We start from the raw sequence: 27,052 nt of genomic DNA, 5'->3' as shown, positions 1-27,052 counted from the left end.
TTCCAAAGAAAGAGAAGAATGGCTATGTAAGACAATTGCTAGGTTGTACACTTGTTTTCGTGTCATTTACAAGCTAGCTTCTACTGCTGTCTGGTAACTTGTATTGCTGAAGATGGCTCACACCATAATCATGCTAAGGCTTTCATGGCTGAACTCCATACTGGACTATAAACGTTTTTTTCAGGATGAATGCCGTGGTCTATACTAAAACTAAAGACTAAAAACTAAGCTAAAAACTCTGAAAACTAAAACCACGCTCAAAGCTAAAAACTAAGAATTAAAACTGAAAGGCTAAAACTAAAAAGACTAGAACTAAGAACATAAGAAGAGCCTTGCTGGATCAGGCCAAAGGCCTGTCTAGTTCAGCTTCCTGAATCTCACAGTGGCCCACCAAATGCTTCAGGGAGCACAAAAGACAACAAGACACAACCTGCGTCCTGCTGCTCTCCCCTGCATCTGGCTTTCTGAGGTAGTCTGCTTCTAAAATCAGGAGTTTGTACATACCTATCATGACTTGTAACCCGTTGTGGACCTTTCCTCCAGAAATTTGTCTAATTCCCTCTTAAAGGCAACTAGGCAAGATACCATCACCACTTCCTGTGGCAAGGAGTTCCACAGACTCACTACACACTGGGTAAAGAAATATTTTCTTTTGTCTGTCCTAAGTCTCCCAACACTCAATTTTAGTGGATGTCCCCTGGTTCTGGTGTTGTGTGAGAGGGAAAAGAGCCTCTCTCTATCCACTCTCACCCCTGCAAAATTTTGTATGTCTCAGTCATGTTCCCCCTCAGGCGCCTCTTTTCTAGACTGTAGAGCACCAAACTCTGTAGCCTTTCTTTGAAAGAAGGTGCCTCAGCCCAGTAATCATAAGAACATAAGAAGAGCCCTGCTGGATCAGGTCAAGGGCCCATTTAGACCAGCTTCTTGTATCTCATAGTGGCCCACCAAATGCCGGAGGGAGCACACAAGACAACAGACACAACCTGTGACCTGGTGCCCTCCCCTGCAGCCTGCCTCTAAAACCAAGAACTTGCACATACCTACTATGACTTGTGATCCATAATGAAATAACCCTAAATCATTTTGGTTGCTTTCTTCTGGCTTTTAGCACCAGGACCTGCTGGGAAGTTCTTACAGCAACTTCCCCAGGACCTAAAACTCATGAAGTGTAGCATGTAGCATGAGGTGTTGTCTAACACTGTCCACTATCATACACACATATACAGAGAAGCAATGGATTATAATTCCATTGTGAATATAATGGAAATATATAAACACCTAAGCAATATGAATAAGAAAGAAGAAACCTTGAGAATAAGTAATGTGTGGATACAAGCCCTAAAGAATGCTACACAGAAAGTAAGGAACCAGCTGGAGCCAACACCTGACAATAGTTTTCCTAACTATGCCGGCAATTAGTTACAATCTATATAAAAATAGGTGAGCTCTGAATTTTAGGTGCTGAGGAAGTTTTTGTAGCCCACCAGAGTTGTGGGTGAAATGGAAGGTTTCAGTTGTTGGTTTTAATTCTTAGCTTTTTTAGTTCTTACTTCTAGTCTTCTGAGTTTTTAGCCTTTATTGTAGCTTTGAGGGTGATTTTAGTTTTTAGCCATTTTTAGTTTTCAGCATTTTTAGCTTAGTTTTTAGCACTTAGTTTTTAGTTTTAGTATAGACCATGGCACTCATTCTGAAGAAAAAAAACAACTTTTTGTTTGGTTCCCACCCTTAATCATCTTGTTACTCTGAATGACTATAATCATAGGTGCCTAATTAATATGCTTTTAATACAGTTTACTTGGATCACCACCTTTGAGAGCCACTGCCAGTTAGAGGAACATAGGCAATGCCAGGAGGTGAAGGGGGGCAAACACTCCACCAGACAAGTCACTGGCTCCTTCACCTGCTCCTAATTCCAGACTCCCATGGTTAATTGAAGGAAAGGCATTTATCACAGTTTAAGAGTGCTTTTCTTTGGTTATAATCAATATAGAGACTGATTCCCCATGGACTTGCCTTTGCCTGTCTAGTGACAGAAGTTGGGTAGGAAATAGAATTATTTTAGCTCATCAAAATCAAAAGACTTAAAAGAAATAATATAATTTCTTTAAGAAATCTAAAAGGTGGGTCAAAGCTCATCTCTGCCCCAAAGGCAATTTCCCCCTTCTGTTTCCCCCTTCCCCCACTACTGCAGAAGAGACAGCACCGGGTTGTGGTGTAGCTAGGTTATTTGACACCCAGGGTCCATAAAATTGACACTTCCCTTACGGCAAATTTATTTAACTTATATTGTTCACATTTTTATAATATTCTTCCTCTAAGTTGTTCAGGGTGGTGTGCATAGTTCTTCCCTTTCTTTTGTACTCGCAACAAGCCTGTGAGTTAGGTGAGGCTGAGAGAGTAATAGTCATGGTATGAAATGAATAATGATGGCCAGCAAATAAATGCAGTGAATATTTCCCCACAAGCAATGAATGAACCTCAGTGCCCTCCCCTGCTGTTGCTCTGCTGCATATAGTATTCAGTGACATTCTGCCCCCGCATCTGGAGGTTCATCATGTTTAATAACCACTGATAGACCATAGTCCACCATGAATGTTTAGAATCTATTTTAAAAGTCATCTAAGCCCATGACCAACAACCTTTCCACCAGTGGCATCACTAAGGTTGGCATCACCCGATCTGGTAACTTATGGTGTCACCCCCATTCACTTTATTTATTTTACTATAGAGCAGTACAGGTCACCCAACCAATCAGTAACCAACAAAAAAGTGGCGAACTTGATGACACTTGCACAACTGAATAGGAGTTAGAGTATTAGTTTTGATACATGGAAAAGGGAGCTGACTCATAACAACATCTTCTTGGTTCCATGCTGCGTCATAATAACATCTCATAGGCTCTTTGAACAATCAGTCTCAATGGTCAGTTCTGAGTTAAGAAAATCTAGTTTTTGATAATAAGACAGTAGTATTTTTTTGGCCATAATTTTTGATAGAATAGAGATATTTCACTCAGTTTGTTTCATTGTATTCTGCTGTACACATCAAAAGGAATAATACTATCATGTTATATACGAAACAACTGCAATTTTGGTCACTAGTGGTGTCACCCCCCCCCCCAAAAGTGGCACCTGGGGCAGCCCACCCCCTGCTAGCTACATTGGTGCTGGCCTAATGAACCAAAGATCTGACTTGATATGAGACCGCTTTATATGCTTTCTGGCTGTCTAGAAAATTTCTATAGTCAACGCATCTTGAAATTGCTGATGGTGGTATAGTTCTTCAAGGCGACATCTCAGCACGTTAAATACTTGGGAAAAGATTGGAGGACAGGAAAAGGGCTCTCTGCCTTTTTACCACCATGCAACAATCAGAATCAGTAACTAACAATAAGTCTTCTCTGTACCCTCTCAATACACAAAATATTCAGGGAGGTAAATAAGTAGTGCAGGGATACAGTTCCTCTCTCTCAACGAATGTGCAGGTTGTGAGCATATATGTTGCGCTGTAAAGATGATATCCTTATCAGTAGAGTGATATCTATTAATTTTGAAAATAAAGCTGCCAAATTAAAGCAAAATTTTAAGGGAAAAAACATCTGTAAATGCCACAAATATAAGTGGATTAAACTACTGGTAGATGTGTCTTTAATCACATCACTGTTATCCATGGGAGACAGACTTGCACCAATTAGGACCATGAGGGTGAGTATATGGGACTTTAAGTGCGGCTCTGGATCCCAGATATGGTATTCCTGGAGGGAAAAAGTGTCTTATTGCAGAGCTGTTCAAACTGGGGCATCGCAACGTCCCAGCCTGACAGCCCCGGTCTCTACCCCCTTAAGTGGTAGGGGCAGGGGGAAGGCAGTGATGTGAAAACGGAAAACCTGAAGTGGAGCACGATCGCTCCACTTTCACTTTTAGAAGCCTGGGGAGCCCTACAGACGATTGCGTAGGGCTCCCCACATTCCTGGGAGGCTGCTGCAGGGATCAGTGAGTACATCCCAGTCCCTGCAGCCCCCTCTTAGCGATGCGATCCTGGGGGGCTTTTCCTCACTATAGAGAAGTGTTAATTTAAATTATCAGTCTTGCATCTCCAGTAGCCATTCCTGAAAAGTGAATCATTCATCAACTGATTGGACCTGGATAGGATTCTCTACGCATTTTTGATTGGCACACTAGTTCTTTGCCATGCTTAACCCTTTGGTCTTTCTTTCTTTTTCTTTTTTTCTTTCTTTCATGCTAACACTGGTAGCCACTTCATGTGTTTGCCAAAAGCTTATGATACAACAAACTGATTGTCCAGAGGCAGTTTAAAGACTAACAGTGTGACCCTATGCATGTGTATTCAGAAATAATTCTGCTGTGTTCAGTGTAACTTGCTCCAAAGTAAATGTAGATTTGACACTGCAACTCAGTCCAGTATAAGTGTAGAGTTACATGCTTTCCTGGGAGTAAACCCCATTGAACATGGTGAGAATTTGATGAGCAAACTTGCTGACAATTGTTTTCTGGAATCTCCGTTTGATTGTGATCATAATGTTTTGAAATGGGATTTTTACATTCATGGAACTGTAGAGTTCTTGATAACGTGACCAGTTGTGAAGAGGCAAATGAAATGTGCAGCATGCTCTCATTCAGGGGTGTCAAACATAAGTCCCACTGGCCAGATTTGCCCCCCCCGAAGCTCTTTATCCTGCCCCCATTATAATTGGGCTCTCCCAGAGCCACCCCTTCAGCAGCACCTTTTCTGTCAAAAGTATTATTTCACAGAGCACCTCTCAGCTGTTGAGCTATGGAGTGACGACTCAGCAGAAGCAGCGCAGCTGAAGAGGTAGCAATACTCTCTCATATCTTCAAAATATGATCAAGATCTGCATATTTTCTCTTCTGTCATTTGCAGCTGATGAGTTCCTACTTGAGAACAAAGTGCTTATCACCTGCTCAATGATGTCCCTTCCGGCCCTCAGCAGGAACTATTCGGCTCACTATATGAAACATGTTTGACACCCCTGCTCTAGTATATCAAGCTCAAGTTCTCATGAGCACAAGGAGGATTAACCATTTTAAACTTGCGTTCCCAGTTTGGCAACAAACAGCAATCATATACACTTCCTGCAAGCACATCCACTGATGTTATATTATCTTCCAACTGGGAAAGCTCAAGTAACCATGTGTTTTTGTTTGTGTTGTGTGTTTTGTGAAGTACTGTATTTTTTGTGTACAGTATTTTTCCACCTTGTCGAAAATTACAACAGAGCAAACAAAAAGTAGGACATTCTTATTCTAGACTACAATCCAGTTCATTAAGTGCACTTGGTGTTTGGCCCTTTTGAAATCGGTGAGGATTTTGTGCAAGTACATTGGCACACAGTTGGACCCCTAAGAACATAAGAACAGCCCCACTGGATCAGGCCATAGGCCCATCTAGTCCAGCTTCCTGTATCTCACAGCGGCCTACCAAATGCCCCAGGGAGCACACCAGATAACAAGAGACCTCATCCTGGCGCCCTCCCTTGCATCTGGCATTCTGACATAGCCCATTTCTAAAATCAGGAGGTTGCACATAAACATCATGGCTTGTAACCCGTAATGGATTTTTCCTCCAGAAACTTATCCAATCCCTTTTTAAAGGCGTCCAGGCCAGACGCCATCACCACATCCTGTGGCAAGGAGTTCCACAGACCGACCGACCAACCAACCAACCAACCCTAGTAGATTTAATTCTAGAAAGCTTGTCAAAAGAAGGGATATTTCACATCTTTAATTGGCAACAAGTTACATAATTGAAATTTAAGAAAATAATAATCTCCCATGATTTTGTTGTGAATATCATGATGGTTAGCCATCTCAATTCATTTTTATACACTTAATTTTATTATATAGTTGTATTAACTATTTGTACTTCCTGTGAAGTGGTTGTAGGTAAATGCTCGCCTATAGTACGTGAAATTTTTACCAAGTAAACAAGCTCAAATTATCACTTCGCCTGATCTCAGGGTCAATCAGAGGGCAAAGCCTTGCAACTCTGAAAAGTTTTCTTAAGCGGCAGACAGGCACCAAGTTTCTCAAGCAGCAGGCAGGCACAGCTCCTTTTATTCTCCTTCCTTCTGCTGCAGCCTGGTTCTGCTTGGCAAATGCTTGCAAAGCAGGTCTGTTTTTTGAAACACCAGGATGGGAATCCTCCTTTCCAATTGAAGCAGGCTACAATTCAGTGCACCCTTACTTAAGACTAACACCCACGGAAAACAGTGGGTCTACTTCTGAGTAAAAAGGGTTGCATATATATGCAGCTGCATCTCTCTGCTGTGAATTGAATTGCGCACTCCCAGTTATGTGTTATGGGTTGTATGTTGTACGTAGAGCTTCTGGCTTAACACACCAGACACAACCTTTTTCGCTTGCATATCCGTTGGCAGCCCATTTCCATAAATTGTATCCTTCATATTAGCAAAATGTTTGTAATTAATAATACAAGCCCTCATCGCCTCTATATGAAAGCCCAGACTTCATGTATTTATCACAGTGTTTTCTCTTTTTATCTGTTTGAAGAACAGAAGACTGCCTTTGCACTGTTTTGCACCAGAAGTGTGCTGAGAAATTCTGGGTGATTGATCACTTTCCATATTATGTTTCAGCTTTTTTAGTGTGCTGGTTTTCAATCACTGGTTCATACATGAATTGATGACCAAAACTAGCTATTGGTGGGGCTTTCACAGCCAGCTAGCTACCTCCCTTCCTGCCTTGCTGTTCCTTACAAGGCATTCCTGTCTTACAAGGCATTCTGGAGCATGACCTGCCTTTTTCTGCCATTATTCAATTCTTTTTCAAGCACCCCTAAAGGTCCTGTTGAGTATCCATGGGAGTACATGAATACCAGGTTGGGAACCACTGTTTTACTGGTATGTTATTTACAGTGCACTTACTCTGATGGTGCTTACAAAAAGGTGATGAAGACCAGAATTTAAAAAGAATAAAAATGTATCTTATGCTCTTTTACTATGTTTTTAATAAATTAGAGACTACAGTTCTTAGGTAACAATTAGTGGTGGGTTATTTTTCAGGATCTGGCCTCGAGTAAAATCAGACAAAACAATAGTCAGACACCCCCCTAAGTTTAACTCCCGACTTATCCGAGGGTCATAGAAAATTCCATGATTGTTGGCTCAAAACCTGCCCTCGACTTACTTATAGGCGAGTGTCTGCGGTGCTTATGGTCTTCAGGCCTATCTCAGTATCTGTGGAATGCAAGGTATCTTTCTAAGGACACCTGTATATGTAAATTTCTTCGGCGATGCATAGCTCCTTACTTACCATATCATAGGTATGAACAGCGGTTCTATCAATATGTGGCTGAGAGACAGTTGCCTCTTTAAGAATGCTGTCTTGGAAGGATTTCCAAATAAGACTACGCATGCTTAGGAGGTGATTCATGTATCTCTTACACTGGTTTGTTTCTCACTTGTTCCAGTGGGAATCTTCTACTGTAAATGGTTTGTCCGTTAAGTAATCTATATTCCATTTTTACAGGATGATTTGATTTAATTAAAGGAAATGAATATGATAGTAGCTCCCTGACTTGGCATGTCTCAGTAGTGATATCTATAATTAGAGTTGTAATTGTAGAACAGTTATAAGGCTGTTGATTCCGCATTTAGAATGCTGATGTGTAGTTCCGGTTTCTTTCCTGTCCGATAGATGAAGAGAATAGTACTGTAGGCTGCAGCTAGGTTGATTGAAGAATCAGGTCTTTGCTATTTGAAGGCCCCACAGATGCTAGAATGCTTTAAAAAGGAAAATGAAAGATGTTGTGAATTTTGTCGCAAACTATGTAATTTAAGTTATATCCATGGATTTATTTTGACCTGGGATGTCGAGTGGTCAGTCTTTTCCTGCACAGGAAATGCAACAAATAAGTTGCAAAATGCAGGCATATTTACTAATCTACAGACACTTGCGATGTAGTTTATGCTGAGCCCTCCTGTTTTGTACTTGTAGCATGCTATAACTTGTTTTAACCTTGTAAAGCTAAAAGGGACATGCTTATGTTCCACCAAGAAATATTCATTATCTGTGGGATATACATATAAGCTGTGTGGAAATGTGGAGGAAATGGAATTGAAATGTGCAAATGTGAAGTATGAGTTGTAGCTTCTACCAGCTTCCTCCCTCTCTTTTTCACTCTTTCCTCCCAACCTTATGCCAATTGAGAAAGTCTCTCTGAACTTACATGGAGTCACAACAAGCTATCAGTATACACTATCCCTTACATATTACTCCTGAATATGGCTGGCTCAGTCTAAGTTCACATAGTTCTCACAGCAAGGGGCCAGAAGAGAGGCACGTAGCTCTATTTAACTGTAACAGAAAAGAGCTAGAATAGTTTCATGGTTAAAAATTGGCTCCATACCAACATAATACTAAAAGCAAATAGAAGTCAGTGTTGAGTCTGACGAGATTAAAAATTATGCATTCTGAGCAAGCCACCTTTTGCTCGTACTTCAGATGAATTTCATTGGTCTGTTCTAAAATGCTCATGAACGTTCATTTGAAGGCAGTCTAAGGGCGCAATCCTAAGCCCTTATGTCAGTGCTTTCCAGTACTGACATAAGGGCAGTGCAGCTCTGAGGTAAGGGAACAAACATTCCCTTACTTTGAGGAGGCCCCTGTGAGAGACACCCAATTGAAGGATGCAGCACATGTCCCATTGGCAGTGCTGGAAAGCACTGACATAAGGGTTTAGGATTGCGCCCTAAGATGAGTGCCTGCTTGAATATAGAGACATTGATCCTTGAACTAGAGTGGTGACATGAGTAGATGTAGCTAACCAGTATCTATATGTAGTGATTGGCAGCTATTTTAGTCATCAGCAGAGTTGTAAGCTAGGCATAGTTCAAAACTCACATGACCATAATTAAAAGTGCCAAATCCCTTACCCCTTGTGTTTGGACAATTCTAACTACATGACTGGGAATCAGTGATACTACAAAGATTCTTTAGAGAACCCATGTTATATTTCAGGATTTCCGATGCTTGTGCAGAAGGCTTAGTTGCATCCATCTATACTAACTAACTAGGTATTTATATACTGTCTTTCTGGTCATTGGATTACTCCTCTGACTTTATTCAAGGTTTACATAGGCAGGCATTTCTAAATCCCTCAAGGGGATTTTGGCAAACATAGAGGTTCTCTCTTTCAAGAACCAACAACATTTCAGAATGGATCTTCTTGGTTTGGTCTCACATCTGGCCTCCAGTGCTCCCACGCAGGCTGACAAGCAGCTCCATCTCTCACATGGAGGGCAGCCAAGACGCTTCTTGCTCACACCAAGAGCAGATGGAATCACTCAACTGGACTTGTCAGCTGCTTCAAGGTCTCGCCACTCTCAGCCGTTCAGGAAGCTGCCGGTGTCCTCAAACTGGCGACCTTCTGATGTTATCTTCGGGCTAACGGAAGCTCTACCCTCTAGACCAGACCTCCTGCCAGACTTACTGCAAGCTTTCTCTACCACCAGTGTTGCAGCTCCACCATACATAGCTCAGATACCTTTCTTTCTGCTTTTAAGCACCTTTTATGTTGATGGTGAACTTAGTAAGGGGTTTCAGATTGGATAAGGTTTTACAAGGAAGCAGACATTTGCAGAAAAAGTCATGTAAAACTTCAGCTAGGGACATGCCTGTGAAGTGTTTTGAGTGCTTAAGACAAAATGGTATATACAGTACATGCAAAGTGTTTATTTATTAAATGTTGTGGAAACTTAATGAAGAAATCTTTGGAACTGAGAATGACTAGATGAAACACTTTGTGCCATTAGGAGATTGCTACAATAAGTGCTGATTGGCTGAAGGAGCTTGGTCTGAATGTGTAAAAGGGTCAAAGTTAGAAATTTTGCATTTTACTGGGCTTATTTAATTGTTCAGTTTCTGTTCTAATGAGGAAGATTATCTGGGGCTTAATTATGAGATCCAGTTGTAAATGCCAAGTTTGGAAGGCAGGGCACTTTGAACTAATGACGAGTGGCAAAAAAATGACTAATATTGCCAGCACCCTGTTAAAAATATGGACTCTAAAAGAATGGTGAAATAGAAGGGAACTATGGTGCAATCTACTATATTGGGGGGGAAAGCCTAGAAACATACAAGCTGTAATAAATGTGTGTCTTGTTTATCTAGGATTTCATTCATCTGGCAAGAAACTGCAATTTAAAGAGGATAGACAGAAAAATCTGAAGTCATTTGGAGTTTCAGATAACTGAGTTACTACATATCACTTCTACCAGAGAACATATTCGCTGTAGAGGGCTTTTGCATTGCATTGCCTTCCCATGAGATTAATTTTCTAGATTATCTAGGAGCTTTTGACAATTTCAGCCCACAGCCCTGTTGTTGCACAAGTCTTAGAAATGGTTTCATCTCCAATGAATTGCAGTGTAAAGTAATTTTGGTAACAAGCAGTAATGAATTATGGGGAAGTGTTAGAGGTGGAGATAAATGAATGTGATACCTGGGACAGATGCCGAAGAAAAGCAAGAACACTTGTTAATCTTCTCTGAAATGCTGTTGTGGATTATTTCTTTAATCATTATTCTAGATTGGCCGTTTAGTAATTGGACAGAATGGAATTCTTTCTACTCCAGCTGTGTCCTGTATTATTAGAAAAATCAAGGCTATTGGTGGCATCATTTTGACAGCAAGTCACAACCCTGGTGGACCTAATGGAGACTTTGGCATTAAATACAACATATCAAATGGAGGTGAGTCATTTTCTTTCCACCTCACCCCACCTTTCCTCTTGCGCATTTGCCTCATAGCTGTTGGTGAATATATTATCAATTCTATTCATACTATAGATCAGGGGTGCCCAAACCCCGGCCCGGGGGCCACATGCGGCCCTTGGGGGCTCCCAATCTGGCCCTCAGGGAGCCCCCAGTCTCCAATGAGCTTCTGGCCCTCTGGAGACTTGCTGGAATCCATACCGGCCCAACACAACTGCTCTCAGCATGAGGATGGCTGTTCGACCTCTTACCTGAGCTGTGGGATGAGGGCTCCCTCCACTACTTGCTGTTTCACATCTGTGATGCAGCAGTGGCAGCGAAGGAAAGGCTGGCCTTGCCTTGTGCAAGGCCTTTTATAGGCCTTGAGCTACTGCAAGACCTTCATTCATTCATATAAGTTCCATCTCTAATGTATTCACTCATGTAAATTTATTCAAATTTGAAATGTAAATTAATTCTTTTTTTCCCCTGGCCCCTGACACAGTGTCAGAGAGATGATGTGGCCCTCCTCCCAAAAAGTTTGGACACCCCTGCTATATATGTTCATTGCTGTCTATTGTATGCTGAACTTGACCTACAGTGGTCAGAGCATGGCACGGGCCTACCTAAGGATACCTGACTGGCTACTGAGAGTAGAGCAGAAATTGAGGAAGGAGAGAAGAGTTGAAGAGTAAGGGCAGAATGTCAGAGAAGAGCAATATAGTTAACAATAGCTTTTTCTGAAGACACACTACTATAAAATTGTTCCTAAAACCCTTGAATTATATTGTGCCCTCATGCAAAACCTTATAAAACTGTGCTTATAGAAGTTGAGGATTTCTCTGGTGATCTGTCAGTACAACATGGTTTTTTTTCTCACTAGGGCCTGCTCCTGAAGGTATTACTGATAAAATTTTCCAAATTAGCAAGACTATTGAAGAGTACGCTATATGCCCAGATCTCACTGTAGACCTTGGTACCATTGGGAAGCAGCAATTTGACTTGGAGAACAAGTTTAAGCCATTTACAGGCAAGTAAATGTTTGTTTCCCCTCTTGCTCATTTAATTGTTTGTAGTAGTTAGCAATGTAAGTCTCATAGTAGTATTTCATCTTTGGAAGCTGAAAAGGGGACCTCTTTTGTTAATTTGAATTAGGGGAGAGTCTAATTAAATCTAATGAAATTAACAGGTGACATGTTAAAGAATACCAGAGACATGCTTCTTATTGTAAAGCACAGTGTCTTGGTTTAATTTTTAAATATTCATTGATCTATTACAATTTGCTAGGTACACATTGCCTCCTATATTTGCTCTTATTGTATCAAGAACATGTCAGTTTCAGTATGTTTAAGTATGGAAATCTAAGTATGTTGATTTCCTGTTCTGCAAGACAGTAGAATGGAGGGTACATAAAAGAATCAATTAGTTCACAGAATATCTGACTAAGCTGGAGAGCATTATAGTCCCCCTAATGTCATATTAGCATTTTCAAGTTTAGTGAAATGAAGGTAGGGCTACCAATTTGTCCTTGAACCTGCCCATGTGTGTAGTTTTGTTTGTTCGTTTGCCAAAAAAAGCCCCAAATTGATGTTCTTGACAATATTTAAAACATACACCATATATACAAATGTGAAGTGAGCTCATGTCTTGGTTATACTACTCCTACCAAAAGAAAGTCAGTTGTTTGTATGACCTGCTTAGATTGAGTTACAGCATCATTTCTTCCTATTATCTAGTTCTGATCATTACTAGTTCATCATTGTGTGTTTTGTTTTTGTTTTTTAGTTGAAATTGTGGACTCAGTAGAAGCTTATGCCAACATGTTGAGGAATATTTTTGATTTTAGTGCACTGAAAGAACTACTCTCAGGTCAAAACCATCTAAAGATCCGTATTGATGCTATGCATGGAGGTATGAAGGATGTAGTAATTGCATTGAAGTACAGTTTGTTTTTTTACATACCCTGCAACTGTTTGAATTTAACTAGGAAGCAAGAGAGAGTGTGTGGTTTGTTCCCTGATTATTCTCTAATATTGTCAGATAGCAGTAGCAGGGCTACTATGGTATCTACGTTTAGAAATTAATAATATGCAAATAAGCTCCAAGTCTTTCTCCTTTGGTTCTACCTGCTCTTGCTGCCCAGAATGGCTCCAAAGGCAAGGGGGAGGGCCCAGTTACATGCATATTGAGGCGTCTGCAAAACTTAGGGTCCAATCCCATAGCCACAGCGCCAGTGCTACACCAGCACTGCTGACCAGTCGGCACTTGACCTCGGTGCCCAGATACGAACACTGAGAGTTTCTGGTGGTGAGTACAATTGGCAGTCAGCAGCTGGGCTTTTTGGGATGGGGGGAGGGTGGGAAGGGGGAAGAACAGGGGAGGGGGAGGGGAGGAGTGGGCTCAGGAGGGGGGCAGAGATGGCAGTAGGCTCTGCTGCCATATCCTCCCAGGCCGCAAAACGTGAAATGGATCTCCTCGGTTCTGCGACTGCTCAATAGCGGGCGCAGATTCAAGAAGACCCATTGGGCCGCCTGGGTGTTATACGGGGTAAGGAAGCATGTGTTCCCTTTCCCTGAGGAGACCTGGCACTGCTTCCCTGGCCTTATAGGATACAGCTGTCACCATTTTGGTGCTGCTTTAGCCCTGGACGCTAGGGAAAGATAGGATTGGGCTGCCTGTGCTGTGCTCCCTCTAGGAATGCTACTGAATATACAGGGTGAACCAAAAGTAGGTGGACAGTAAATAAATACAATATAATATTGTAGGAGGCAGGAGGTCTGGTCTAGAGGGTTGAGCCTCCATTTGCCTGAAGATAACATCCGAAGGTCGCCGGTTCGAGGCCACCGGCACCGTGCGACCTTGAAGCAGCTGACAAGCTGAGCCGAGCTATTCCATCTGCTCTGAACGTGGGAGGATGGAGGCCAGAATGTGCGACCAGATCAAGAAAGAAACATCTGAATGTTGTGGTTTCTTGAAAGATAGAAACCTTCTTTCAAATTGTAAAAATCCCTACGGGGATTTAAAAATTGCCTGCCTATGTAAACCGCCTTGAATAAAATCTAAGGAGAAATCTGAGGACCAAGAAAGGCAGTATAGGAATACTTGTATAAATAAAATAAATATAAATAAATAAATAATATAACACAAACGCCGTAATTATAATGAACACCATTGTTATAGTATAACCCTAACACAAACCCTATTCCACCTACTGTCCACCTACTTTTGGTTCACCCTGTATATAAAGAGCCCTAGCATTAATACCAGCACATGTTCCTAATAATAAACTGTTTGTAGCAGAATACTTAAAGAGAATATGATTAGAGTATCAGTTTATGTATCTGTGTGTTTATCTATCCATCTGTTACTGAATCAGTTGTTGGCCCTTATGTAAAAAAGATCCTCTGTGAAGAACTTGGAGCACCAGCAAATTCTGCTGTAAATTGCATACCTCTTGAGGACTTTGGTGGCCACCATCCTGATCCAAACCTAACCTATGCTGCTGACCTGGTCCAGACTATGAAGATGGGAGAGTATGATTTTGGAGCAGCCTTTGATGGAGATGGGGTATGTGGAGATATTCTCATTCCTAAAACAATTAAGAATGCAACACTCTTCCTGAGTGTAAACGGAGTTTGAAGGGACAGTTTTATGTCTTCCCAAGTAGTTGGACCTCAGCTTGCTACAAGCAGGCAGAACAAACAAGATCTGGTAGCAAGTTTATTACAACTCTCATCTAGGGAAGTTGGTTTAGCATTGAATGTAGCTTTACAAACCTGTTGTTAAATGGAAGAATCAGAATTTGTAAGTGTTATGATCATAACTAGGCGGAGCAGTGCTCAACAAGTTTGAAATGGTGGCAGGTTCTTCCTCATTGGCTAAGCTTGCATTCATTGAAGATAAAGAATTATAGCTGTTATAAGTACAAATATTTTAAATACAATTTAAAATTTGTAAATTTAAATACAATTATTTATACAACTACTCCCAAATAACAATTACTTTAAAACACAATTATTTTAAAACAATTATTTTGCAAATATGAAGTCTAGAAAAATAACTAACTTCAAAAAAAGATTTTTTAAGTCAAAAAAAGTTTAAAAAAAATTTTTTTTAAAGATTTCTAAAACCCATTGTGAAATATAGTGCATTCGTATCTGTGTAAAATTCCACATTCTCCATCCTGTTTTATATGGTAATGTAGCCCATAATGCAGGGATCCCTAATGTGTTTGTATTTGAATTTGCCCCTAGTAAAGTTGGTAGTCCTTTTGCTTTTGCCTTCAGCATCAGAACTGGTACCAAATTCAGGATATGCATGACTAGTTACTTAACATGTAGTATAGCTGTATACTTTCCTCTTCTATCAATATGCATAAAATAAAATGTGTTGATTTTTAATTACTGTAAAATTGGTGTCTGTGAGTTGTAGCCTAGGTTATTTAGCTGTAACTAATTAAACTTAAGATACAACCGCATGTTTATAAATTCATTCAAACTATACTCTTTGCTCATAGATGTATGGACAACTCACAATGACACTCACGAAAATATATTCCTTGATTTAAAATCGCAGTTTGCTTGAACTTTGTATTTTCTTATGGAGATGAGGAGTAGACGGTTATCTTTTCTTCTGGCCATCTGTGTCAACAATGTTCAAATTGCTTCTCCTTTTTTTTTTAACCATCTTCATTAGGATCGCAACATGATACTTGGGAAGCATGGATTCTTCGTTAATCCTTCAGACTCTGTGGCTGTTATTGCTGCAAATATTTTCAGTATTCCTTACTTTCAACAGACAGGAGTTCGAGGGTTTGCCCGAAGCATGCCCACCAGTGGAGCAATTGACAGGTAAGATTTGATGTGTGGAATGCCTTCTCTGTATTTTTTTTGAGCATCTTTCTTATGATGAATCCTCTGTTAGTAGAGCCTTCTGATATTCTCTGTGGGTGGGCAACAGGTGTGAGTGTGAGTGAGTTCCTGCATGTTTCTTAAGTTTTCATATTTTATTTACTTTAAAAATTTGTACTCTGATCTTCAGCAGTGATGGTGATAACATTGGGACCAAAACTAGAAGTCAACAATAAATTAATAGCTGTAAAAAGCATAACAATAGGATTAGATAAGAGTAGGACCATAAAACCAAATGGCATTTCAAAAGACCTGGTAAAATTTAACATATCTTTACATAGTGCCAAAGAGTAGGTGCCTAAAACTCTCCTTAGAGATGTTCACCAAACGCCATAATTAACAACCAAATCCTTCTCAGCTCCCCTTGCAGCAATGCAGAGGTGCCAATGTGACAGCCACTTCATCCCAGGGGGGAATTTTAGCCTTGGGAGGTCTCTTCGGGGTAAGGGAATATTTGTAAAGGAACATGGGTAAACCCATGCCTGGCTGCCAGGTCTGTTTGGACCTGTAGGAGCCACAGGGCTCAACTGGAAACAATTTTTTGTGGTGCCCCAGGTTCACTGCCAAGGTATGTAGAATCTTAGAGATATAAATAAAATTTATTATAGACTTCTATGGTAGAAGGAAATTAAAGTCATTGCTGTTATCTATAAAACCTGCAATGTGGTATTGCGTGTTCATTACAATTTGTTGTTGTATGCATTTGACAAGGCTATAGTAGATTACCCTAGTGTGGGGGGGGGGGGCCCTGTAGGCGTAGGGTCCAATTGGGAGCAATTGGTCCAATTGGCTTAAGATTGGCCCTGCTTGGACCTGTACCAGTAATACCACTGGTGTAAGTCTGTGTGGACTGATGAAGGTGGATCAGCCTGGGAAGGGGGTCAGAATAACCCACTTCCTTCCCAGGTGCTATCTGCTGCTATTGCCTTTCTGTTCTGCCCTCCCCGTGTCCCTCCTGCCCTCTGCACAGCCTTACCTCAGGTGGCGGGTGTCCCCGGTCTTTCACCACATGGACCCAGCATTCTCTACTTAAGGCAGCAGCCAGGCTGCACTCTCTGGCGTCGTTGCATTTGCGACTGCTGGAAACCACATAATGCCACTGGAGTGTGTGTTCTAGTGGCATAACAGCCCAATGGATCTGGGCCATTTGAAGACCTTCCACAGGGAGAATCTATAGGGAAACAATACAAGGGAAGGATTGTTTGTTTCTGTATATTGACTAAATAGTGAAATAAATATATGACTAATTGAGACAAGTGAAAACAATGGAAAAAAGTGTTCAAAGTTAGTTAAAATGTTTTGCGTATTCAAAAAAAAAAAGAGACTGGAATTCTAAGCACTACATTAAGTACCCCCAAGAGGATAGGCACATTCACTGCTTTGAATAGCCATTTCTGTTCTTTGAATACCAGATCACCAACTGCTTTTGAAATTACATTGTTTTAAAAGTAGTCTGCCATGCAGTTTGTTTGTTCCACAAACAGAGTTCAAACAGTCTCTTAGGCACCTGGACCCAGCTGCAGAATTCTCTGTGTCCTGGCCCTGCTCTGAACATTCTTTTACATATTGAAATTGGATTGCTGTCACCCAGATGCTCCTAGTAAATGTGACTCATGTCTCTTCTTTGTTAAGTGGGATCTCTGATAACGTTACTTTTTCTAGATTTGCAGGGGAGCAACTCTAGAATCCCTCCAGTCTGAAAGGAATATACCTTAATTTCCTGTTTGAGAGCTCCCCAGTGTAACAGATAGGCCACTGTGGAAAACTGGATGCTGGACTTGATGAGCCTTTGGCTGCTCTTCTGTACAGTTAGCATACATGGTGTCAGATCTTGATGGTTGATGACACTGGCTTTTTTTAACCTTTCACAGGGTGGCCAAAGCTACCAAGATTGCTTTGTATGAAACGCCAACAGGGTGGAAGTTTTTTGGAAACTTGATGGATGCAAGCAAACTGTCTTTGTGTGGAGAGGAAAGTTTTGGTACTGGTAAGTGACATCTTACTCTCTAGTTCAGGGGTGCCCAAACCCCGGCCCTGGGGCCATTTGCGGCCCTCGAGAACTCCCAGTCCGGCCCTCAGGGAGGCCCCAGTCTCCAATTTGCCTCTGGCCCTCCAGAGACTTGCTGGAGCCCACGCTGGCCTGATGCAACTGCTCTCAGCGTGACAGCCAACTGTTCAACCTCTCACATGAGCTGTGGGATGAAGGCTCCCTCCACTGCTTGCTGTTTCACATCTGTGATGCAGCAGCAGTAGCAAAGGAAGGCTGGCCTTGCTTTGTGCAAGGGCTTTTATAGGCCTTGAGCTATTGCAAGACCTTCATTCATTCATATAAGTTCCATCTCTAATATATTCATTTATGTAAATTTATTCAGATTTGAAATGTAAATTAATTCAGTTTTTCCCAGCCCCTGACACAGTGTCTGAGAGATGATGTGGCCCTCCTGCCAAAAAGTTTGGACAGCCCTGCTCTAGTTGCTTTAAGATTTCCTGTGAAATATTACTGAAAATATATTATTGGACTGTATATCTACTATTATTGAACTATATACCTATTGAACTGGAAATCTACAAAGCAGTGCAGTTGATGATGATTTCTTGATTTGGGATACACCTGGGATACAGCTGTTGGTTTGTGACCTAATAGGTTTTATGAGGACTATATAACCATTTGATTTTCTCTGTAACCACTTTGTGAACTTTTAGTTGAAAAGCATTATATAAATACTGTTAGTAATAATATATACTAAGGGTCAGTCTAGTTCACAGAAGGATTCCCATGGGGTGTAACAGAGCCGTGTTTTGCCTGCATTGCATGTGCCTAGGCACTCAATGCACCGGGACATCATGTTGAATGGGAGGCATTCCTTCAACAGACCAAGGGCAGGAAGTGCATAAGGGACTGTTTCTATTCTCTGAAGCAGTTGTTATGGTGCCTGCTCATGCATGAAGTTGGTACATTGAGGACAAGGGGTAAACAGAGCTCTATTATATCTAGGGGATCCCTCTGCACACCTGCAGAGGACTGGATCTAGCCCAATGCTTATTCTTTCTTAAATGTTTAGTCTATAAAAAGTATAATATGTTATATGAGACTCCATGATGGTGAGATTTAATAAACAATACTGTAAAGCACTTTATGAGTTTATATAATTCATGGCTCCCTGTTTCCAAAACATTCATTTTTGGAAGTTCTGTTTCAATCATTTGGACTTGGTTCTGAGTAAATGTGTATATGATCGGGCTGCACATCTGACAAGTCAAAAGAGTGGAGGACATAAAACGAGTCTTGGGTTCATTACAGGCCTGATGTTAAGCATTGAGCAGTGCTTAGCATTGAGGCAAGCAACTTCTTTTAAAATAATATTGCTGATTCAGGGCCCAATCATAGCCACTTTTCCAGTGCTGATACAGCTGTGCCAATAGGGTGTGCACTGCATCCTGTGGTGGGGAAGAATTCACAGAGCCCTCCTCAAGGTATGGGAACATTTGTTCCCTTACCTTGGGGTTGCATTACAGCCACACCAGTGCTGGAAACTTGAAGAGGATTGAGCCCTCGGAAAGAGAGGGGTGATAGCTCTTTATCCTTCATTCAGGTTCCTTGATTACTACAACAAACATAAAATATAAAACTGTACAGCAGGTCAAACAGGGTTCATGGACTATTGTCAGTCCATGAACTATCTGCCACCAGTCTGTGGCACAGCTCCTGTGCGGCTTCTAGAGAAATCAGGGCCATTACGTTTCCTGAGGCTTGCCATAGGACAAGGATGTCAAGTTCCAAGAGAGGCTATAACACAGCGGGAGAAATGAGGTGAAAGCACAGGGGTGTGTGTGTGTGTATGTGTGTGTGAGAGACTTTGAGAAGCACAGCAGTAGAGAAGCCAGTGTTTGCCCCATTCTCTAGCCCAGACATTTTTAACCATTGTGCCGTGGCCGCAAATGGTCTGCAGGTATGCCGCGGGACTGTGGGGGAGGGTAATTTATTAGTAGAGCCACTGGGGCATGTGAGCCCCCCACCATGGTGTGGGGCATGGTGTGCCTTGTCAATTGTCAAAAAACTGATGGTGCGCCTTGACAACCTGTCAGTATGCTGAGAGACAAAAAAGGTAGAAAATCGCTGCGCTAGCCATATAAATGTTCAGTTCCCTGCCTGGAATACTGCCTGGGCATAGAACTAATAATTAATACTAATTATTAGTATTAATAAATCAGTAATTTACAAGGCAGTATTAATAAATCAGTAATACTGCCTGGGCATAGAACTAAAATAAACTCAATTTTTCATTTCTGTGAAATTCATGAAAGGTTTCTATTCAATCAGTAAAAAGAAAATGTCATCCATGATGCAATTGGGGTTGTGTTGGGGTTCTAATATTTGAGTGTGAAGATTGGAGAAATCTTTCTCTATTGCAAATTATATTGGGTGTAACAAGACACCACTTTTGCCAGTTACAGTTTGGCATCTGCATTGTTAATGAGGAGATTTCTGATATGTCCCTCCTATTCTGTGAACTTTTTTTAGTACAGCCCATTCACCATCTGTAGGTTGTATATCAAAGCCCTATTTTTATCAGGTGCATATTGGTCTTGACACATAAGCTTTTCACATGGAAAAGGTACAATTTCATTCATATAATCTCTTTGCGTGTGCTGCAGGATCTGATCATATCCGTGAAAAAGATGGACTCTGGGCTGTCTTGGCCTGGCTGTCAATCATAGCTGTCCGTAAACAGAGCGTTGAGGAGATCCTGAAAGATCACTGGCAAAAGTATGGGCGGAACTTCTTCACAAGGTAACGCTTAGCTTGTCAACTTCACAGCGATACAAAAAAATTAGAACTGCCGTAAATTACGTGATTACCGATAATAAGCAAACCAGTAAAGACCACCAATAAGGAGCATGTAAATTTGAAAATTGGGCATATCAGGGGGTTTGTTGTTCTTTTCATTCTTTACTATATTAAAGTCTCCCTGACTTCTTCTAGATATGACTATGAAGAGGTAGATGCTGATGGTGCAAACAAGATGATGAAAGATCTAGAGGCAATATTCTTTGATCGGTCCTTTGTGGGGAAGCAGCTATCAGCTGGTGACAAATCATATACTGTGGAGAAAGCTGATAATTTTGAGTACAGCGATCCTGTAGATGGAAGCATCTCAAGAAACCAGGTAGGGAGTGGTGGGGGAAGGAGAGATTTACGTGTCTGGAGAAATGTGTTCTGTTCCTATAATTGAATTTAATGGCTAGGTCCTTAGACATATGCATAGTTTTCCAGTCTGATGGAAAATGTTGATTGTTTGTGTCTTCCCCCAATTTTATAACAAGAAAACCAGTGCAATGCCATGCCACTGTATAGTTCAATACCTGCGGAATGTATAGAAGCCCTGCAATCATCACCTTCTTTCTGCTTCCCATGGCCGCAGAGGGCTATTGTGCAAGACAGTCATCACAGTCCGCAGGACATTGCTGCCACAGCATCTCTTTTAGGACCTTGAAAGAAAGTGCAAGAAAAGCTTCTGCTGTTATAGTCTGTCTTTCTACATCAGGGTGCTCCAAACCCTGTCCCACAGGCCAGATCCAGTGCACAGCCAAATTCGTCCCCTGGGTGAGTGGACGGCTCTGTTCCACATGCTGATTTCCCCCTAAACTGCATGCTGGCCAGCCACTTCCAGGATCAGTTGTCCCAGCAGGCTTTGCACCTGAACTTCCAGAAGCAGAAGCAGCAGACCTGCATATCGTTTGAAGGAGATCGGCGGCATGATAAGGAGGCTGTCCAGCAGACTGGAGCATTCTGTTCGCACCGTTTTCAGGATGCAGTGGTCTCCAGTTTGGAGAACGCTGCTCTATATGATGTGGGTTGATATTTGGATCTTTTGAGAGGCTCAGACACCTGTGGAGTTGGTGGAGACAAGGAAGAAAGAGTGATATTCTTCATTATAATATGTGTCTCATTCCTGTCAAAGTCACATTGGAACTAAATTGACATCATTCTTGTCTATTTCAGTGAAAGATAGTGAAAATAAGTTGCTTTCATGGGAATTATGAAAACATACTGTGGAAGAACTCAAGGAACACTCCTCAGTTCTGCCCTACTCTCATCGTTAGGCTCATGTGAAAAATTTGCCTAGTCTGGTTTTATTGAATTACCAAGTAGGGTCTATAATAAGAAACTAGAAGAGGCTGCTGCCAGGTTTGCTAGATTGCATAAGCTCTTTGGCAGTGTCATGTCCTGTGACTTCATCCCTGAGCTCTTACATTTATTCCTCCTTTTCCTTCCCTGATCTATCCTTTCTTTTAGCTCTTGCCAAGCATTTTCCCCTTAATCATGTCCAGTTTTTTCTCTGGTCTTGCTCTGACTTCACACATTAATCTTTCTTATTGTGATCCAGCTATTCCTGCCTCACCCTGGCAAGCCCCTCAGTGTACTCTTATAGATCCACTAAGGTTATAGCTAAAACCTTCATAGGGGATTAGGGGCTAGTCTTGCTTACAGTGTGCAATGGATATGTGACTACTGAAAGTTAACAAGGGTAGGTCTTCCATGAGAGTAAAACTTCACCATTTTACCTGTTCTGGAATCATGGTGGCAAAAACAATTTACCTGCCATCCTGGTTGCGACAACTTTTTCTTATTGAGAGGAATCCTGCTGAATCAGAGCAAAGGGCCATCTAATCTAGATGTACCCAGCTTTCCATGGTGCCCACTCAGATGCCTCTGGGAAGCCTTTTAGCAGGAGCTTAAGGCAATGACCCTCTTCTGTTGTTGCTCACCAGCAGCTGGCACCCAACTGCATATTGCCCCAAACCTTCCATGTAGCTATCTCATTGCTTTGCCACCCTATCTGAGAAGTTCAGGCAGGCTGTACATCTTTTGCTGAAAAGTCATGGCACCTGATAATGGAACCGCAGCCTTTAAAAATCAAGAAGTTGTTTATAACAAGGTAACTTCCTAAAATGTATCCTGTCATGGAATGAGCTAATTCTTGTTTACCCATTCACAAATTTCTCCAAGCACCAAGTTCAGGGCAAGCCATAAGTTCCCACTAACAAAAGCCCAGGGCTGTCCCAGCTGTGAACTTGGCTGCATTGCATAGTTTTAATTAAAACCAGGACAGAGCTGCATGCACTCTTGGCTCCTATTTTCCGCAAAGAGGATGCCAAAATTAATTAATTGCACCTGTCACTATTAGAGTGCTGGTTGCTTCAGAATTTTTGGACAAAATATGTAAACATACCAAACTAGTACATTTGCCTGGAAAAGAAAAAATGGACAAATGAACTACAAGAATATAACTTCATAAAATATACAGGGTGTCTCAAAAAACGAACATTTTAATAAGCTCCAATTCCTACATACTTCATTGTAGAAAACCTGCAACAGTCAATCATCTAAGGGCAGTGATTGAAGAGTTGTGCTGGGATGGCTAGGCGCATACATTGGTAGAGGTCTGCAGATTGCGCGTGCGTGCCTGAGTGAGTGTGAGAGAGAGATTAAAACACCTATAGCTCTATACAGCTAAAAGAGCATTTGCAACTCATGTTTCACTATCAGGACTCCAAAGGGAGGTTTGTCAGCTGCCAGACATAGCGGTGGTTAACTCTTTGATGTCATGTTTTACATTCAGAACACTTTTTTGTTGTTGAGTTTTTTCTCCAAGAAAATGTGCATTAAATCTGTGATGTGATTTGTTCTTGGTAGGGTTTAAGGCTCATCTTTGCAGATGGTTCCCGTATCATCTTTAGGCTAAGTGGCACAGGGAGTGCTGGAGCAACTGTGCGACTGTATATTGATAGCTATGAAAAAGATGCACCAAAAATATATGAAGATCCACAGGTAGGTTTTATTGTTAAAGACTCTGCATCTCATTCTGTTCCATCTCTCTGAGAGAATTATCTTCTTGTCTGAAAGAAGACAGAGATGTTCATAGGCATCAGCTCAGATTCTATTGATCAGAATAATTGCTGCCAGTTTTCAAAAACGTACTTGGTATTCTGATATAATTGCAAGAAGGGCTCTGTGAGGAGAAAGGAAGCCTATAATGTTCTTTCTAGTGCTAGCACCAGATTGCCAGAGGCTATGGCTCAAAGCGCTATATGGGTCCTCCATTGGGCTCCTGCCCCCAATCTTACCACCAGCAGGTGATGGGTAGCAGCAGCGGCTATTTCTCATACCTTCTCCACCAGTCAATGGGATCATCTCTTAGAGACCTCACAATGGCAGTAGTGCCTCTAGAGTATGTTCCCATTTGCTGCTTGCTTTGTCAGCCAAAGCTTGACCTGACCAACTCCTGACACCATCCCTGCTTTCTCTGGAGGAAAAGGAAACTAATTATAGGTAGATGGCTTATGAGGGGTCACTATGAAGCAAAGTATCAAAATCCTCTGCTTTCTTTGTGGTTCCAGAGCAATGAGCCAATACTTACCCACATGTTTTCAAATCTTGTGTCGTTTACCGGAAGCCATGACTGGTTGAAACTTTTTCTCTGTTCACTTAAAGCTCTGCTTAGGGTGTTATAGACTTTTTTCATGTTAAGACATAGATTCTGCACTTCATGGCGTGATCATGATTACATAGATTTATGAATTTCTAATGTTATGACATGATGGAACAGTAAACACGATACCTTTTTCCAGGAAGATGGAGTTGTTTTTGTTTCTCTTTCCCTCTTTTGCAGGTCATGTTGGCTCCTCTCATCTCCATTGCACTAAAGCTTTCACAGCTTCATGAGAGAACTGGTCGTACTGGTCCCACCGTCATCACATAAACACATGAACCCAGAAGTCACTTAAATTAGATGTCCTGAATCAACTGGCAGTTGTCGATTGGAATTAGCTGGTCTTCCTTTCTTTTATCAAATGTGTCCATCAAACTGCTGATACTGTATTTAAAAAGCACTATAAAGTAATGAAAGGATAGATTTTTTTCTTTTAAAGCTTACACTATGTGTATGCCGATATGCATTGTCTTTTAATATCACCTGTTACCCTTCTAATTGGTGCCTACTACTTTTTAAGTATATGCTGCCTTTTGGTTTAGCAGGAGTTAAAACAAATGGCTACATAAAAAACAATGGGAGTGAATTTTGGTGCAACTCTCTCTCTCTCTCTCTCTCTCTCTCTCTCTCTCTCTCTCTCTCTCTCTCTCTCTCTCTCTCCCTCTCCCCCCCCCAAATCGGGAGTGCCTCCAAATTGCCTCTGCACAAAAGGACTGATTTTGGCAATGTGTAGACTTCCTTTTAAACTTTGTGCTACAAAATGTGCAATCACTGTGAATGACTCTCCACCCCCACAGAATATTATGTTTTAAAAAGCTATCAGTTGAACTCTATGTGCCACAATCTGCTGTATGAAGACTCCACTGCCACCTACTACATAGAACTCACTTCTAATACAAGCAGTACAAGATATTAAAATGAAGTGAAGCAGTATCACTGTGGACTGTTTTTATTGTTTCAGTCCTGGTTTCACTGCAACATATATCAGCTGACATTCTTATAAACTGTACAGTCATGCTGCAAGTGGAGAAGAAAGATAGGTTGCAGGATACTTATACTTACATCAGTATGTTCATCACATGTCACCTCCCTTATTTATCTGGGCCATATGTCTTGCTGGGTGTGGTCCAATTCTTAACTGTGTTGGCCACCACACAGATCTTTAGTCCTGATTCTATAAAATCCACACCCTTGAGTTATAAGGATATTGAGGAAGATCAGACAGAAACCTGGTTGATGGCCATAGTGTTTGCCACCAGAGAGGACATTCTATACGGAGAGCACTATTTCAGTTCACTTCAGATGGGTATTTATTAGGTTAACAGTTGAAATTTGTGATCCTCATCTGTGCCTGCATATTCTTTGCTTTGGTTCCTCTTCCAGCCTCTCAAGGAGGAGCACTGCTGAGAGATTCTCCAGTCAGAATTAACTGAAGATACATAAAGTGATTGTAGGCATGTGAAACTGAGTGCAACTGCTTAATGGTTGGGAATGAAGGCACTAGTAACCTCAGGGATGTACTGTAGTAACAGGAAGCAATCTTGGCTTCTGTTAGTATGCAGAAGATGTATCTCCACTTGGGAATGTGTCCCATGGCAATCAGTTGAACAGATCTACAAAAAGGCATGACAGGGTCATGCTGTATAAGAATTTTTCAATGATGTGGAGAACTAATATAATAATGAATGCACACTATCCAGCATGTGTTATGTCAAACATGGCAGAGTTTATCAAAGTGTCCTGTTTTAGTCTGGCCAAATGCCATCAGTGCCAAAGTTTTTCCATTGGTGCCAGATGTTTTCCTTCTTTACAGCTTAGGCTATCACTTCCTAGGCAGAAGCAATGCCCTTCTTTGTCAACAAGGTTAGTTGTGAAGAGGTTGGACTGATCTGATCACCTTGCTTTCCTTTCCTGGTTTATTTCTGCTACTGACAAGATGTAATTTACAAGAAACAAACTGATCGTTAGAATGTTTTTGTATGCATAGATTTGTGCCTCATAAAAGGCTAATATTTCTGTACTCTGAAAACATATTTGCCCACTTTCCACTCTGATATCAATTTTTGATCAATTCCTCACTTTAATTTAATCAGTGTTATTAATAATTAAAATGTGTACAAGCCATATGGAAGCCCTCCCCAAGAATTCCAGAGCTCCCTTTGACTTGTTTTAGTGCAGTACTTTTCAATTTGTGTAAGGCTATGCCAGGTAGGACAAGGTCCACCTGTTGAAAAGTACTGGTTTTGTGAGGATCTGATAACTTTTCCATACCTACAGTACATTTTATCCACTGCTTTTTTCAGTGCACCCACTTTACTTTCCCCCAGCTTCATTAACAGACTGGCCGGACCACAAATGAACTTATTAAGTGACAATCACGGAGCGGGTGTTTCCTCAAACATTTCTAATAAGTATGTAGTCAAATTGCTTGAGTTTTGCCACTAATGGAGGAGTCTCATTTCCATACTGCCCTATTTTTCTCCAAGTGTCAAGAACCATTAATGTAAGCAATTGCTGTGACTTTTGCAAAACTAATCATGCTGCAAGCACCGTCCCCACCGCCAGAAGAGTCCAGATGGAGCACGTAATAAGGCCTCCAAATTACCCTTGGGTATGGACTGCCCCTCCTCTCCATTTAATGTGAAAGCTAAAATCATAATTGTACATGACAGGTTCTAAATGCAGAATCCCTTGAAGGAGAGAAATATTTGCTCTCACTTTTATTCCATGACATAAGTTTGAACCTTAATCGTTAATGAGAAACTATATCCCAGTTTATCCTGAGAAACAGAAAGGGTTGCAATTAGATAATCAAAAGGCTTTGTCTAGATTGCTGCTCACTGGGTGCAGCTGAAGACTGTCCTCTCTTAACATTTGCTTAAACCTATTCTGCA

General features: G+C 41.2%; 1 protein-coding gene across 2 annotated transcripts in view; it reads left to right on the top strand.

The window, feature by feature from the left end:
* Positions 1–24,744, top strand: part of PGM1 (phosphoglucomutase 1) — a 42,909-nt gene extending 18,165 nt beyond the window's left edge. For both annotated transcript variants that reach the window (XM_066623439.1, XM_066623440.1), the window contains exons 2-11: positions 10,591–10,753; positions 11,637–11,783; positions 12,539–12,664; positions 14,130–14,320; positions 15,449–15,603; positions 17,535–17,650; positions 20,320–20,455; positions 20,648–20,831; positions 23,363–23,497; positions 24,339–24,744. In XM_066623439.1, the coding sequence (XP_066479536.1) occupies positions 10,591–10,753; positions 11,637–11,783; positions 12,539–12,664; positions 14,130–14,320; positions 15,449–15,603; positions 17,535–17,650; positions 20,320–20,455; positions 20,648–20,831; positions 23,363–23,497; positions 24,339–24,428 (1,443 nt within the window). In that variant the 3' untranslated portion in view covers positions 24,429–24,744. The remainder of the gene's footprint in view (positions 1–10,590; positions 10,754–11,636; positions 11,784–12,538; positions 12,665–14,129; positions 14,321–15,448; positions 15,604–17,534; positions 17,651–20,319; positions 20,456–20,647; positions 20,832–23,362; positions 23,498–24,338) is intronic.
* The last annotated feature ends 2,308 nt before the right edge of the window (positions 24,745–27,052 follow it).

Source organism: Tiliqua scincoides, chromosome 4 (genome assembly GCF_035046505.1).
Source record: "Tiliqua scincoides isolate rTilSci1 chromosome 4, rTilSci1.hap2, whole genome shotgun sequence".
Lineage (NCBI taxonomy): Eukaryota > Metazoa > Chordata > Lepidosauria > Squamata > Scincidae > Tiliqua > Tiliqua scincoides.
The sequence above is the reverse complement of the archived record's forward strand: the minus strand, read 5'-3'. Positions and strand labels throughout refer to the sequence as shown.